The sequence below is a fragment of the Mya arenaria genome, chromosome 4, assembly GCF_026914265.1.
Source record: "Mya arenaria isolate MELC-2E11 chromosome 4, ASM2691426v1".
NCBI lineage: Eukaryota > Metazoa > Mollusca > Bivalvia > Myida > Myidae > Mya > Mya arenaria.
This window is the reverse complement of record NC_069125.1, coordinates 40,133,756-40,149,696: the sequence shown is the minus strand read 5'-3', so window position 1 is coordinate 40,149,696 and position 15,941 is coordinate 40,133,756. Positions and strand designations below refer to the sequence as shown.

The window sequence follows — 15,941 nt, the reverse complement described above, 5'->3', positions numbered from 1 at the left end:
CTATATGTTTATAGTGAAAACCTTAAAAAATCTTCTCCTCTGAACTTACTTGGCCTAGAGCTTAGATATTTGGCATGGTTCATCGTCTAGTGGACCTCTACAAAGTTTGTTCAAATTATGGCCCTGGGGTCAAAGTTGGCCCCGTCCTGGGGGGTCATGGGTTTTCTCTATATGTTTATAGTGAAAACTTCAAAAATCTTCTCCTCTGAACTTACTTGGCCTAGAGCTTAGATATTTGGCATGATTCATCGTCTAGTGGACCTCTACAAAGTTTGTTCAAATTATGACCCTGGGGTCAAAATTGGCCCCGCCCCGGGGGGTCATGGGTATTCTCTATATGTTTATAGTTAAAACTTCAAAAATCTTCTCCTCTGAACTTACTTGGACTAGAGCTTAGATATTTGGCATGATTCATTGTCTAGTGGACCTTTACAAAGATTGTTCAAATTATGGCCTTGGGGTCAAAATTGGCCCCGCCCCGGGGGTCATGGGTATACTTGATATGTTTATAGTTAAAACTTCAAAAATCTTCTCCTCTTAACTTACTTAGACTAGAGCTTAGATATTTGGCATGATTCATCGTCTAGTGGACCTCTACAAAGTTTGTTCAAATTTTGGCCTTTGGGTCAAAATTGGCGCTGCCCCGAGGGGTCATGGGTTTTCTCTATATGTTTATAGTGAAAACCTTAAAAAATCTTCTCCTCTGAACTTACTTGGCCTAGAGCTTAGATATTTGGCATGATTCATCGTCTAGTGGACCTCTACAAAGTTTGTTCAAATTATGGCCCTTGGGTCAAAATTGGCCCCGCCCGGGGGGTCATGGATTTTCTCTATATGTTTATAGTGAAAACTTAAAAAATCTTCTCCTCTGAACTTACTTGGCCTAGAGCTTAGATATTTGGCATGATTCATCGTCTAGTGGTCCTCTACAAAGTTTGTTCAAATTATGGCCCTGGGGTCAAAATTGGCCCCGACCCGGGGGGTCATGGGTATTCTCTATATGTTTATAGTTAAAACTTCAAAAATCTTCTCCTCTGAACTTACTTGGACTAGAGCTTAGATATTTGGCATGATTCATCGTCTAGTGGACCTTTACAAAGATTGTTCAAATTATGGCCTTGGATTCAAAATTGGCCCCGCCCCGGGGGTAATGGGTTTTCTCTATATGTTTATAGTGAAAACATCAAAAATCTTCTCCTTTGAACTTACTTGGACTAGAGCTTAGATATTTGGCATGGTTCATCGTCTAGTTGACCTCTACAAAGATTGTTCAAATTATGGCCTTGGGGTCAAAATTGACCCCGCCCTGGGGGGTCATGGGTATACTTGATATGTTTATAGTTAAAACTTCAAAAATCTTCTCCTCTTAACTTACTTGGACTAGAGCTTAGATATTTGGCATGATTCATCATCTAGTGGACCTCTACAAAGATTGTTCAAATTATGGCCTTTGGGTCAAAATTGGCCCCGCCCCGGGGGGTCATTGGTTTTCTCTATATGTTTATAGTAAATAAAATCAAAAATCTCTTCTGAACTTACTTTGCTTAGAGCTTAGATCTTTGGCATGATTCATCGTCTAGTGGACCTCTACAAAGATTGTTCAAAATTGGCCCCGCCCCGGGGGGTCATGGGTTTTCTCTATATGTTTATAGTTAAAACTTCAAAAATCTTCTCCTCTGAACTTACTTGGACTAGAGCTTAGATATTTGGCCTGATTCATCATCTAGTGGACCTCTATAAAGATTGTTCAAATTATGGCCTTGGGGTCAAAATTGGCCCCGCCCCCTTGGGGGTCATGGGTTTTCTCTATATGTTTATAGTGAAAACTTCAAAAATCATCTCCTCTGAACTTACGTGGCTTAGAGCTTAGATATTTGGCATGATTCATCGTCTAGTGGACCTCTACAAAGTTTGTTCAAATTATGGCCCTGGGGTCAACATTGGCCACACCCCGGGGCTGATGGTTTTTCTCTATATGGGTTATAGTGAAAACTTAAAAAATCTTCTCCGAACTCACAAAGACAAATAACGTCTTAATTTAAACTGGATAACATATTTAGTACACATACCAATTTTCAATATGGGCCACATACAACAATTAATTACAAATATACATATATAGATACACACGTAAAATCAAGTGGTGACAAGAGCTTAGATATTTGGCATGATATACCATCTAGTTGACTTGTACCAATATTGTTCAATCTTTGGCTCTGGGGTCAAAAAATGGCCCCACCCGGGCGGTCATGGGTTTCCTTATATATGTATATGATGAAAACTTAAGTAATCTTCTTCTCCGAAACCAAAAGGCGAAGGCCTTAGATATTTGGTATGAAGCATCGTTTATCGGACCACTATTAAGATTGTTCAAACTTTAGCCCTGGGGTCAAAATTGGCCACGCCCCGTGTTCATAGGCTTAGGTTTTCAATATTTGTATATAATGGAAGAATGTGCAATATATGACAGGTGAGCGATTCAGGGCCATTTGGCCCTCTTGTTGAAAGAGTTATTGCCCTTTGCTTATTTTACATTTAAAATTGGTTTCTTCACAACTCCTCTTACGTTTTTCATGCGATTTCTACCAAACTTTCACAGATTGATGATCTTAAAGTGAAGCAGCGCATATTGTCGGGCTTTCCTGATTTGACCATTTTTGAAAGAGTTATTGCCCTTTGCTTATTTTACATTTAAAATTGGTTTCTTCACAACTCCTCTTACATTTTTCATGCGATTTCTACCAAACTTTCACAGATTGATGATTATAAAGTGAAGTAGCTCATATTGTCGGGCTTTCCTGCTTTGACCATTTTTAAAGGGTTATTGCCCTTTGCTTATTTTACATTTAAAATTGGTTTCTTCGCAACTCCTCTTATGTTTTTCATGCGATTTCTACCAAACTTTTACAGATCGATTATCATAAAGTGAAGCAGTGCATATTGTTGGGCTTTTCCGATTCGACTATTTTTGAAAGAGTTATTGCCCTTTGCTTATTTTACATTTAAAATTGGTTTCTTTGTAACTGCTCTTACGTTTTTCATGTGATTTCTACCAAACTTTTACAGATTGATGATCTTAAAGTGAAGCAACCCATTTTGTCGGGCTTTCCCGATTCGACTATTTTTGAAAGAGTAATTGCCCTTTGCTTATTTTACATTTAAAATTGGTTTCTTCGCAACTGCTCTTACGTTTTTTATGCGATTTCTACCAAACTTTTACAGATTGATTATCATAAAGTGAAGCAGTGCATATTGTTGGGCTTTTCCGATTAGACTATTTTTGAAAGAGTTATTGCCCTTTGCTTATTTTACATTTAAAATTGGTTTCTTCACAACTCCTATTACGTTTTTCATGTGATTTCTACCAAACTTTCACAGATTGATTATCTTAAAGTGAAGCAACCCATTTTGTCGGGCTTTCCCAATTCGACTATATTTGAAAGAGTTATTGCCCTTTGCTTATTTTACATTTAAAATTGGTTTCTTCGCAACTGCTCTTACGTTTTTCATGCGATTTCTACCAAACTTTCACAGATTGATGATCATAAAGTGAAGCAGCGCATATTGTCGGGCTTTCCTGATTTGACCATTTTTGAAAGAGTTATTGCCCTTTGCTTATTTTACATTTAAAATTGGTTTCTTCGCAACTCCTCTTACGTTTTTCATGTGATTTCTACCAAACTTTCACAGATTGATTATCATAAAGTGAAGCAGCGCATATTGTTGGGCTTTCCCGATTCGACTATTTTTGAAAGAGTTATTGCCCTTTGCTTATTTTACATTTAAAATTGGTTTCTTTGTAACTGCTCTTAATGTTTTTCATGCGATTTCTACCAAACTTTCACAGATTGATGATCTTAAAGTGAAGCAGCTCATATTGTCGGGCTTTCCTGATTTGACCATTTTTGAAAGAGTTATTGCCCTTTGCTTATTTTACATTTAAAATTGGTTTCTTCACAACTCCTCTTACATTTTTCATGCGATTTCTACCAAACTTTCACAGATTGATGATTATAAAGTGAAGTAGCTCATATTGTCGGGCTTTCCTGCTTTGACCATTTTTAAAGGGTTATTGCCCTTTGCTTATTTTACATTTAAAATTGGTTTCTTCGCAACTCCTCTTACGTTTTTCATGTGATTTCTACCAATCTTTCACAGATTGATTATCATAAAGTGAAGCAGCGCATATTGTTGGGCTTTCCCGATTCGACTATTTTTGAAAGAGTTATTGCCCATTGCTTATTTTACATTTAAAGTTGGTTTCTTTGTAACTGCTCTTACGTTTTTCATGTGATTTCTACCAAACTTTCACAGATTGATGATCTTAAAGTGATGCAGGGCATATTGTTGGGCTTTCCTGATTTGACCATTTTTAAAGGGTTATTGCCCTTTGCTTATTTTACATTTAAAATTGGTTTCTTCACAACTCCTCTTACGTTTTTCATGTGATTTCTACCAAACTTTCACAGATTGATTATCATAAAGTGAAGCAGCGCATTTTGTCAGGCTTTCCCGATTCAACTTTTTTTGAAAGAGTTATTGCCCTTTGCTTATTTTACATTTAAAATTGGTTTCTTCACAACTCCTCTTACGTTTTTCATGTGATTTCTACCAAACTTTCACAGATTGATTATCATAAAGTGAAGCAACCCATTTTGTCGGGCTTTCCCGATTCGACTATTTTTGAAAGAGTTATTGCCCTTTGCTTATTTTACATTTAAAATTGGTTTCTTCGCAACTGCTCTTACGTTTTTCATGCGATTTCTACCAAACTTTCACAGATTGATGATCATAAAGTGAAGCAGCGCATATTGTCGGGCTTTCCTGATTTGGCCATTTTTGAAAGAGTTATTGCTCTTTGCTTATTTTACATTTAAAATTGGTTTCTTCCCAACTCCACTTACGTTTATGACTAGAAAGTGATGCAGCGCATATTGTCAGGCTTTTGCAATTTGACCTTATTTGAAAGAGTTATTGCCCTTTCTTAATTTTACGCATTTCTTATGTTCCTGAGAAACTACCCTTACCATTGATTGGCTTTCGTTACAAAAAATGCCCCATGAGGCGGGGGATATAACTGTCTGTGACCGCTCTTGTTTTAATTATACTGATGTTATTTTCTTGGTTTTAACATGTTTTCCTTAGAGTATAACTGACTGGTAGCAAATCTGAAATAAAATTATTGCCTATTATAGGTCCCCATTATTTGCTGGGTTGGCAACAATGGGTATGGACATGACCATCAAACGTCTTCAAGACTCAATACTTCGAGCATTCAAATCAGGAGCCACAAACCTAAATAACGACCAGAAACCAACCAACCCAGCCTTAAAACTAAGGTTGAAATCGCCCAGATCACCTGCCCCAGAGGAACCAAGTGTCCTATTTTGTGAGTTAATGACACACCCTGGAAAAATGACCGGAAGTAAAGGGGGTTGTGGGGAAGGGCCAGATTTGTTTTCACAGTGGCCTGACAGGGAACACGAGATGAGTATTCTAATGAGTGAAGAAATGAAATGCTTTTATAAGCGTGAAAATATCAAACTCATTTCTTTCCACGACCTTGAAGTTTTTACTGAGTAGCGAAATATTATACCGGTACTTGACTAACTGCAATAAAGACTAAGCTGTGCAAAAGCTTGTTGGTGCTAGTTGTTGTTTTCGAATTACCATTATGTTGATTAACTATAATATATTTTCATCGCTTCAAGAAGGCCAATGACAGCCAAGTTTTTCCTTCATTGTGTTTTGGACTTTCTGTTAATGCCTTATAGACAATTTTCTGATATTGAATTTATTTTACAAGTATATAAATAAACTATAACCAGAATGAAATATCAATGTTTTATTATATAATTTCATGTTTTATTATAAATTGGCAACAGAAATATTGGATTTTCAACAATTACTTCATTCTGAACAAATTTCATGAGCGACAAAGAACACAAAGGTATACACATTGATTAATCTACACGTACATGTATATATATTCCATTGGTAATGAACATAAAATACAAACAAAAAAAATGACGTTCTTTTTTATCCACATCAGAAAAAATGTTTTTCTATAATTTATGACATTAACTTTTTATGACCACACAAAAGTTAAAAATGTCATGCATAGTATTTTCAATGTCGGTTATGACGAAATATATATTGTAAAATGTGTTCACTGCTAAGAAAGCCAGAATCTTTGTTCCAGAAACCCCTCTGGGACAGGAATATTACCTTGACCTTTGACACTATTTTCTAAGAGCACCTGTAACCGAGACAACGATCCACTCCCAGCAGGGGAGGAGACTTCTTTCAACTTGGGTACTATATCCTTACACAATGTCCAAAGCAGTTTGATAAACTGTTTTCTATACTCCTTCATGAAAGCATGGCCTGTGACTTGGAGGAAGTCGTACAACATTGTGGCAGTGATATCAGGCTCGGGGGTGAGGTTTAGAATCCGAGTGACCCATGCCCAGGCGTGTTCCAGGCCATGGGGATGTTTACCCCGTGGGGGCGTAGAGACCAGGATGGAGAAGTAGAGTCGCACGATGCCTGACATTCGCTTCAGAAATTTCTCCTGATTCTCGACTTGTCCTCCTTCATAGCGATAGCCTCTTGACCTGAGAATAAATAATCATGACTTTCAAATCACAGAAAGTCTTCGGAATACACTTGCAGCATGCAACAGAATATTGCCTTATAGGATGCAAATGTCTAATGGGATTCAAAATGTGACAAGAAGGTTGCAAATCAAAGCATAACATAACAAGAGGTGTTTGTCAAACATTATGCCCCCCCTGAGCGCCATGTTGTCAGGATTATATGGACAATTGAATGAAATATGCATGGACCGAAATGACAGCTGATTTGTTGCTGTTTTAAGATTATGACCATTAAAATGTGAGGATAAAGTGTGTTATGACCGTCATGACCTTTGACTCTATGAACTCAAAATCCAGAGTCATCAGCTGGTCACCAGAAACCTAAATGTCAAGTTTGAGGGCCATGGGTGCAGGCATTGTCAAGTTATCACAAGACAAGTGTTTTTCGTTCAAGGTCACTCTGACCTTGACCTTTGACCCGATGACCCCTTAAATCATAAGGGGTCATCTACAAGTCAGATGCAACTCCAAGTCAAGTTTGAAGGCCATGGGTTCAGGCATTGTTGAGTTATCACTCGGACAACCTTTTACCATTCAAGATCACTGTGACCTTGACCTTTGGCTCTATGAATCCTAAAATCAATAAGGGTAATCTACTGGTCAGGCTTAACATCCATGTCAAGTTTAATGATCATAGGTTCAGGCATTGTTGAGATATCAGTGGGGGATGATTTGTTAACTTTTTTGCGTTAAAGGTAACTGTGACATTGACCTTGGCCTGATGACCCCCAAAGTCGATAGGGGTCATCTACTGGGCAGGCCCAACCTTCATGTCAAGTTTGATGACCATAGGTCCAAGAATTGTCGAGTTTGCTTTCAAGGTCACTGTGACCTTGACCTTTGGCCTGATGACCCCCAAAAACAATAGGGGTCATCTACTGGTCAGGCCCAACCTCCATGTCAAGTTTTAGGGCCATGGGTGCAGGCATTGTTGAGTTATCACTCGGACAAGCTTTAAAATTATTTTACCATTAAAGGTCACTGTGACCTTGACCTTTGACCCGATGACCCCCCAAAATCAATAGGGGTCATCTACTGGTCAGGCCCAACCTTCATGTGAAGTTTGATGACCATACGTCCAGAAACTGTTGATTTATCACTCGGACAAGCTTTAGTCTACCGACGGACCGACCGACATACCGACATGCCTGTGCAAAGCAATATACCCCTCTTCTTCTAAGGTGGGCATAATAATCATCAGTATCATTTTAAGTAATTACAGGCGATTTAAGGGGCTTCATTCCAAGGGATAAGAGGCCATTTGAAAGTTAATTGTTAAAACTTTAGTTAAAACACTATTAATATTACATAAATCCTAAAGGTTAACACTGTATAATGTAGAGAATTGTAAGCACTTACTCGAAATAGTCCTTGTCACTCTGACCCTGTAGTTTGGGTGCGTAGTAAGGCACAAGGTACGGGCACTGGGCGTAGAAATGGGCAAGGAAAAGGTCACCGAGGCTGGGTGACTCCCGCCACAACCCAACAGCTACCATCGCTATAGCAAACGCTGACTCATGCTTCGAGGAAACCTGCTCCTCTCCCTTTTTCTGTAATATTATGTTTATAGATATTTAACAGTTTCTCTTTTAACAAATGGACTATTCAATCTTCAATAAACATTCATGTGTTTATCTGTCAGACATTTAAAAATTATTTTTATAGTGAAATTCATTTACTAAATTACATTTTTTTTCATAAATTAACCCAATAAATTAACACACAAACATCAGTTTCTTAAACAGCATTTCCCCTTCATTAAAAATGTACATGTATGGGTAGTAATGCATAAAATTATAACTAAATATTGATTAAATAAATAATCCATCATCAAAATTAGAACCTGCTTAGTGAAAGAAGATATTTCTGACAATCAATTACTCTGAAACAAAAAATTTATATACTACTTCACAAAACTAACTTCACAAGATCATTCAAGTGTTAATCTGCCAAACTTCAATGCAATTTCTTACCACAATCATTTTGGCAATAAGATTTCTGCAGAAGACTGAAGCTTGTGGATGTTTTGACAGAGAGACGGTTTTCCCGGAAACCTCGACAGGTTGTCCGGATAGCAATGTCAGGAGTCGCTTCAGTTTATCCCGCAGATGGTCTCCACTCACGGCAGATATTGCATTGATTGGGGTGTTCACTGCCTTCTGGATGTCAAACTTGAGCTTCTTCAACTATAGTGGGATAAATATTCAATTACTGTAAGACAACAATATCAAAATAGTATAGAACCTTTTAAACATAAACCACCTTTCATAAATGGAACACTGCAAGATGCCAATGCTTGTCCATGTTTTCTCAGTCAACCAAGAGATAGTTAACAAAGTCATGTCCTACAGTCAGAGCAATGGGCTGTCAGACTTTTCAATCCCAAGACTTTGATTTAGGGGTTGAAAAGTCTTCAATATGGCTATTACAATAATTTAACTAGGGGTTGAAAAGTCTTGGATTTAGGAGATGAAAAGTCCAAACAGTAAGGGGTTAAAAAGCCTTTGAAATAGGGGTTGAAATGTCTAAGGGTTGAAAAGTCTTCATTTTTAGAAGGGGTTAAAAAGTCTTGGGGTTTAAAAGTCCTGCTCCCAGACCAATGTAGCTGGATTGATAAAATACACATTGTGAACATGTTTTATATTAGCATCTTGAACAATTTTCAAGTTTTAATGTGGTAACATTAAAGTGTTTGACCCCGCCCCCTCCCCTGCACTCTACAATCTAAAAAATAAACAGAACAGACAAGTATTTTTCCCCTAATACATAAAACAAGAAGGCTCTTTTAACTACATGTATTAAAAAGATAATTGGCATGCCAGTAAGGCAGTGAGTACATGACTGTATGATATTACCTCGGTAGTAGAGGCCAGTACTTTAGTTGATTCCTCAATCTCCTGCAGTTTCTTCTGTAATACCAGGTACTGTTTTAGAGCTTCCTCATCCCAGCTCACAAGGTTCTTCCTACCTGAAATACAATAGCATGGTTCAAGTTTAAAATGAGTTTGGAGTCTGGTTTGATTTGTAAGTACTACCTTTTACAGACTATTACAGTCCATGTAATGTTAAACACATATGAATTAAGGATCATCTGCTACATAGTATTAAAGATATATATTACCTTTTTTCTGTATGAAGTAGATCAATGTTCAGGCTTGCCTTGAAAGTATTAAGTAATTTGATTTAATTTCATTTGCTAATGATTAAGCCTTACACAAAACCAACAGACATTACAGTAAAACATTCTTGCTAAATATTTATCTGACAGTCTCTTTCCAGTCTCTTAGTGATTTTCTGCCACATCCTGTCATCTGCCTTTTTGACACTACATCAACTCACTGGAAACATTTGTAGCCGCTGCCCCTGTAGCTGGTTTGGATGCCTGTGCTATTGGTGTAGAAGAAGCAATTGGAGCCCCTACTACCCCTGGTTGTTGTTGTTGTTGCTGCTGCTGCTGTTGTTGCTGCTTGGCTTTTCTCTCTGCTTCCTGTTCAGCCTCCTTACCTGCCTTCTCAGCTCGTTCTGAAGAATGAAAATGAAACAAGAGTGACATGGGTTTTCAAAGCAAAAAGGGGGAATAACTCAACAATAATTCAAATCAGATTTATGTGACATGTGCATACTGTCTCTGGCAATTTGTGTACCAAGTTTCATTTTAAATAGTTTCAACGTTTTTGTACCAAGATGATGCAGACAACAACTCCAAGCCTATAACACACCTCAACTCTTTTTCTCAGAAAACAAACAAGCTATTAGTTCAAAGCTTATAAATCACTCTTACAACAGTCAAGTAAATGTATAATTATACGTGATTTACCAAGTGCCAAAAACAGAGAAGAAAGAACAATAGCAACCCTTGTGGATGCCAACACATGTCTGCTTTTCTCAGTCAATTTAAAGGCAAAAGTAGAAAATATTTGAACTAACTGAAGCCAAAAGTAAATGTATGGGCCAGAATTTATTTGGATAGCTGCCCGGAGATGACTGAATAGTTATGATTTTCCTTTCGTATCATCAAACAGATGAGTTTCCTTCATAAACAGCTGATATTGAGACATTAATTAATGTAATCAAAGAGGGGTACTGCCCCCCTGCCACAGGAAAATCTCACATGATTAACAGGTTTGGAAAAATATGACTCCCTGCAAAAACAGAAATCTGGTATAAACTTTCACCCATGCATCTGTAGATTCACTGGTATCAAGTGCACTAAATTTCATGTCAATATCTTTAGTGTTTTTTTTTTTAAATAATATGTTCTGGTTAAAAGACTTGCAACAGACAGACGCTGACACCACGCACTAAGGCGTATTGAATATTTCAATGTATCGCAAAACCAACATTAACAGGAAGTAATTCGATATCAAAATGTAGCGAAAAAATTGATATAAATCCTAAAACAACTAACAAACTAAATCAGCATAAAAATATCAGCTCTTACCAAGCTCTGTTTTCACCAATTCGTATGCTTCACTTGCTTTTTCCAGAATGTTTCTACACTGCTCAAAGTGTTCAGCCTCAACCTCCCCGGATGTTTGACAATCACGTTTCAAAGTGCCCATGTGAGCAACCAACGTCTTAACCAGGGAGAGAGCCTTTGTACCTGCCTCGGACAGGAGGCTTCGGTATTTGCATGCTGTATATTCTTGCTGTATTTTGGTACTAAGGTGGCTGAGGTCACTAGCAGACTTTGCCAACTTTTCTTGTTTCTCTTTTTTCTCTTGCTCCCTTAAAAATATATGCATACCAATTATTTTTTTTAAAAAGAGTAAAACATATACTTTAGCAGAAGTACTAAACCATATATTTCAAATCTACAGTTAAAAATTAACATTACTTTCAATGAAATTAACAATTTTCAAAGATGAGGTCTAATATGAATAAGGAATTATCAGATAGGAGAAACAGAGTATCGCATTCCATGGTCTAGGCTTGTTCATTGCTCAAAGCTGATCAAGGGGCATAATTTGACAAATATTTTTAAATTCAGCCAACATGGTCAATGTGTATCAAGTATCAATATGAACAGTGTTTATCTTAAATTTAAGGTTATTGCATAGCAATGTCACCAAGTCTATGGCAATGTCTGTATGCTAATGAAAGGGTTGACAATAAAGACTGCACATCAGTTGTGTAGAGAAAGACTTACTTCCTTCGGATTTCTTCCTGTCTCAGTTTCCGCTTGGCCGTCTCCGCTTCCTCCAGCTGCGTTTCATGGTGCTGGAACATAAAGGTGTACCCAATTGCACTCAAATCATTCTTGATTAGGCTGTATGTTAAACTGTGTAGCAATAATGAGACTTCGATTTTAAAGAGACTGATATTTAAACATACTGTGGTAGTGCTAAGAGCTAAGTATATTGTTCAGCATTATTCAATAACAACTCTTGAGAATCATTACTCCAAAATAATTGTAGTATGCATAAAGTAGGAAAAGAAATGTAATGCACTTCTTGTATAATTATTAAACTGTTAACAGTTTCCTTTTTAAGTCAATGAACCTTGAATATTTTATAATATTTGAATATATGTTAACCTGTTTTCTCTGGGCATGGGTTTCACGCAACTTTCTCTGATGTGCAACTATTTCACCAGCTCTGGAAGATATTAAGACTTGAACTACATATGACACAGTTATAATATGATAAGTGTAACAGGCCAACCCTAATCTGTTGTTGTTGTTGTTTTTAAGTTGAAAAGGGGCATAACTCATCTATTAATATGGTAAGAGTCATTAATCTTGCTACACATGTGAGTTTTAGTTAACTTTAGTTTATAAATAGCCAGGGCTGAAGTTTTTGCAAGCTGCCCCATATGACAAGGACATCACAAATTTACATTATCTTAACAATGCCTTCAGCAAAGAAGGAGCTAAAAACACAAAGTTATCATTTAAAAATGCAGTTCACGATTTGCAAGCTGAAACCCAGTATTTATAAGGCATGTCAGAAGACAGTACTTTGATAATATCTACCTATTTAAGATGATCAATCAATCACTATTGTAGATAGTTTTAAATTTTCAAGAGTTAAATATTTTTGGAATCTTTCGAGCTGCACATTTAAAATCCAGCAAAACTTTAATTCATTATTGAATTTACAATGGTGTCGCAATCACAATGGTGTCGCAATTTTTAACCCTCACCAAATTGGCCAAAACCATTATGTGAAAAAAAGACCTTAAATACAATATATAACGTTATACACCATCACATACTGTGCCTCATATCTATCCTCCAGCTGCTGGGTCTTCAGAAGACTGTTAACGGTGGCACGCTGCTCTAGGTTCTGCAGACGCTGTTCCATGTCATGCTCCACGCGGAAAATGTGGTCTGCAAACTCACGTTTCTTCTGTAGGATGAGTTTCTATGAAAACAATATATAACTGTTAAGGCTTTATAGACAAAATGCAATATTTCAGTTAGTGTATTTTCTATAGCTTGTTGCCTAAATGCCACTTAAAAACATACACTGTAGAATGTTTATTAATTGAAAGTCATGTCAATTGAATGCACCTGTATGTTACTTAATAATAAGCAAGAACATGAAGTCGCATCAATTTAAATAAATAGGATAATTTTTTTGAAAAAGATGTCAACTGTCGCAAAATATGCCAGTCCTGCTCTTAGGACAAAGTTTGGTGATGCATCATGCGTGTTAGCCATATTTAGTTGGCAAACACTGTAAATACAGTTTTGCCAATTTAAGGGTCGTAAGTTTGAAGTAAACTGAGAAGACATGGCTTTTTACTGATCCTGAATGAGATATACAATTTAGTGATTATTGGACAAGGCTAAGACTTTCAAGTTACTTAAGCAATTATGTCTGGTTAACTAACTTGTCAGAGATATTATGCCCATACACATTCTGACCAAATGTGGTAAAAATTGGACAAAGGCTTCTACCGTTAATAAATGGAAAATACCAATTTTAGGTATATTCAATAATAAAGGGTTATGACCCTTGAGTGACTGAGTGATATGGCTTGTAATCGAACTTGTCTGAGATATTATGTCCAAACACATTCAGTCTATAATTGATAGGCTTCTAATGTTATTGATTGGACAAGACCAATTTTAGATAATTTCTATAATCAATTTATCATTAAAAGGGCATTCACTCTAAAGTGACTTGAGCGATATGGCAGGCTATCAAACTTGTCTGAGATATTGTGCCCATTCACATTCTGACCAAATTTAGTGATGATTGGACAAATACTTCTTAAGTTATTTATCAGACACAACATACTGGATGCCCCCCTGCCAACCATTACGCCGCAGGTGAACTATAATATGTTCAATGAACAACGAATAAACACTTTAAAACATTTTAACAATTTGGTGAAATGTTCACTCTTAAAATTGTCATTCAAGATGTTAATTATTTCTTTTAAGATTTTAACATTTGACGACTGAAGCTCAAAGAATACAAGAACAAAACGGAAATGCTGAATACCCTAGCTTCATTTTCCAATTTCTCCTCATATTTGTGTATGGCTCTCTTTGATCTTCCAAACTCAGGCGATGTCACACACCGTACAATCCTCACATCAGCCTTCTCATCAGGGCTAAAAGAATAAACTTTATTTTACTGTAAAAAAAATAACCTTCAAATATAGATATTTCAGATATTCAGGACATGTTGATTAATATTTGCGGCATATATTTAAGAGGACTGGGTCTAACTCCCAAGAAATCTGTGAAACTTTGTTATTAATTTAGACAATGAGATAAAAGCTTACCCATACTTTAACAAAACAGATACATACATACAGTCATGTACTTCAAGGTTTATGGCACACACTAATTCCTGTGTCATTTGAAATCTATCATAAATCATAATTATCAATTTCACTTTCACACTGACCTTTAAATGTACAAAACTGCTCATGCTAACTTAATACAGATACTCACGTATATTTTCCTTCAGCTGGTGACAGCTTGGCCTTTTGTTGAGTTATTGAAAATGGTGCTAGAGAAGGGGACATCTTCCCTGGCCACAGCCCCGTAGTACCTCCTGTACCTGGACTCCCCGAGTCGTCCGAACATTCCTTGTTGTTGGACTGTCTTGACTTCAGGGTCTGGGAGAACTTTGGGGAGATGTGTATTTCGGGTGGCGATGAACATTCTGTCAGTAGTGTCTAAATGCCAAAGAAAACAATCCCCTTTTAGTATAAATGAATGTAAGCCCCTTAACCCTGCTTTGGGCATGAATCCCTCATACTCAAACAGACCCCAGCTTTTATTCAGGATTGACATCACAATTATCAGCGGTTTGACCCCTGATAAAGTATCACATGAATGGAAGTGTTATATAATGATGGACAGAAAATCCCAATCCTAAAAATTGTATTAAGTGAACAAGTTTGATCATTCAACATTTGTCTGTCAGTGGTCATACCTACACATTATTAATATTTAGCCGAATTTATAGAAAAAAAAAACACAACGACCAAAGTTATTGAAAAGCTCATGGAGTCCTCTGCTACTGTGAAGAGGTAATGCACCAGTCAATTGTAACCACGGCCCCCCCAGGTCAGGAGAATAGCGTAGTCATTCTAAAATGCCGTCCAGGCTTTTTTTTTACTGATGTTAGCCTGGACTAACCATCAGTAAAAAAAAAAGCCTGGACGGCATTTTAGACTGACTAGGGAATAGCGGGGACTTTGACTTTCGGTCAAGTCAACCCCGGGTAAAATCTCCGCCCTACGGGTAAGAACTGATGGTCAAATACCCCTGCATCCCAGGGAGCCTAGGTAAGGCAAATCCCCCGCCAAAAACAAAACCACCGCATTCACCCGGCACTGCGGGGCCACCTGAATGGTAAAAACACGGCCTATTTCACCGGTATACCCCCGGAACTAGGGGGGGGGGGGGGGCGTGGTCACAAATGACTGGTGATATATCATGTCACTGGTGCGAAAGCGAAGCGGGTGCGAAATAATTCAGGTACAAAATTGGCTCAGTATTAACCAAAACAATTTAATACCTGCAATTTTGGGCCGGTTGTTTCTCGCTCATAAGGCAGTCTGCCTTTTTGTGTTTGTCTGAGCTGATCAACAATGCCCATTCCGTCCGTATATTATTCAAACTTTATTAAAAAATAGATTTAACATTTTAGTTTCATTTTCGTACGAAAGAAATGGAAGGTCTCCGAAATAAACATGCCTTATATCCTTGCGCTATTTCTCTTTTTTGTTGCATAACATTTTGATCCAAATAAAAATAACTTATAATTCCAATAGAATTTTAATTAATATTTAATAATACAGTTTTTCTTTTGT

At 37.1% G+C, this 15,941-nt stretch overlaps 2 protein-coding genes across 6 annotated transcripts in view; one reads left to right on the top strand and one right to left on the bottom strand.

Annotated features, from left to right (window-relative positions):
• The window catches only part of LOC128229686 (carbohydrate deacetylase-like), a 26,520-nt gene extending 20,352 nt beyond the window's left edge, over window positions 1-6,168 (top strand). For all 5 annotated transcript variants that reach the window (XM_052941476.1, XM_052941473.1, XM_052941472.1 and 2 more), the window contains exon 6: window positions 5,196-6,168. In XM_052941476.1, the coding sequence (XP_052797436.1) occupies window positions 5,196-5,583 (388 nt within the window). In that variant the 3' untranslated portion in view covers window positions 5,584-6,168. The remainder of the gene's footprint in view (window positions 1-5,195) is intronic.
• On the bottom strand, window positions 5,831-15,818 carry LOC128229685 (mRNA export factor GLE1-like). Its single transcript, XM_052941471.1, has 12 exons — window positions 15,647-15,818; window positions 14,572-14,798; window positions 14,114-14,225; window positions 12,876-13,024; window positions 12,196-12,256; window positions 11,809-11,879; window positions 11,101-11,387; window positions 9,999-10,181; window positions 9,515-9,627; window positions 8,633-8,845; window positions 8,019-8,209; window positions 5,831-6,617 (listed from the first exon to the last, which is right to left on the bottom strand). Exons 1-12 carry the CDS (start codon window positions 15,725-15,727, stop codon window positions 6,176-6,178), a joined length of 2,130 nt encoding a protein of 709 aa, XP_052797431.1. The 5' UTR covers window positions 15,728-15,818; the 3' UTR covers window positions 5,831-6,175.
• Between the last annotated feature and the right edge of the window lie 123 nt (window positions 15,819-15,941).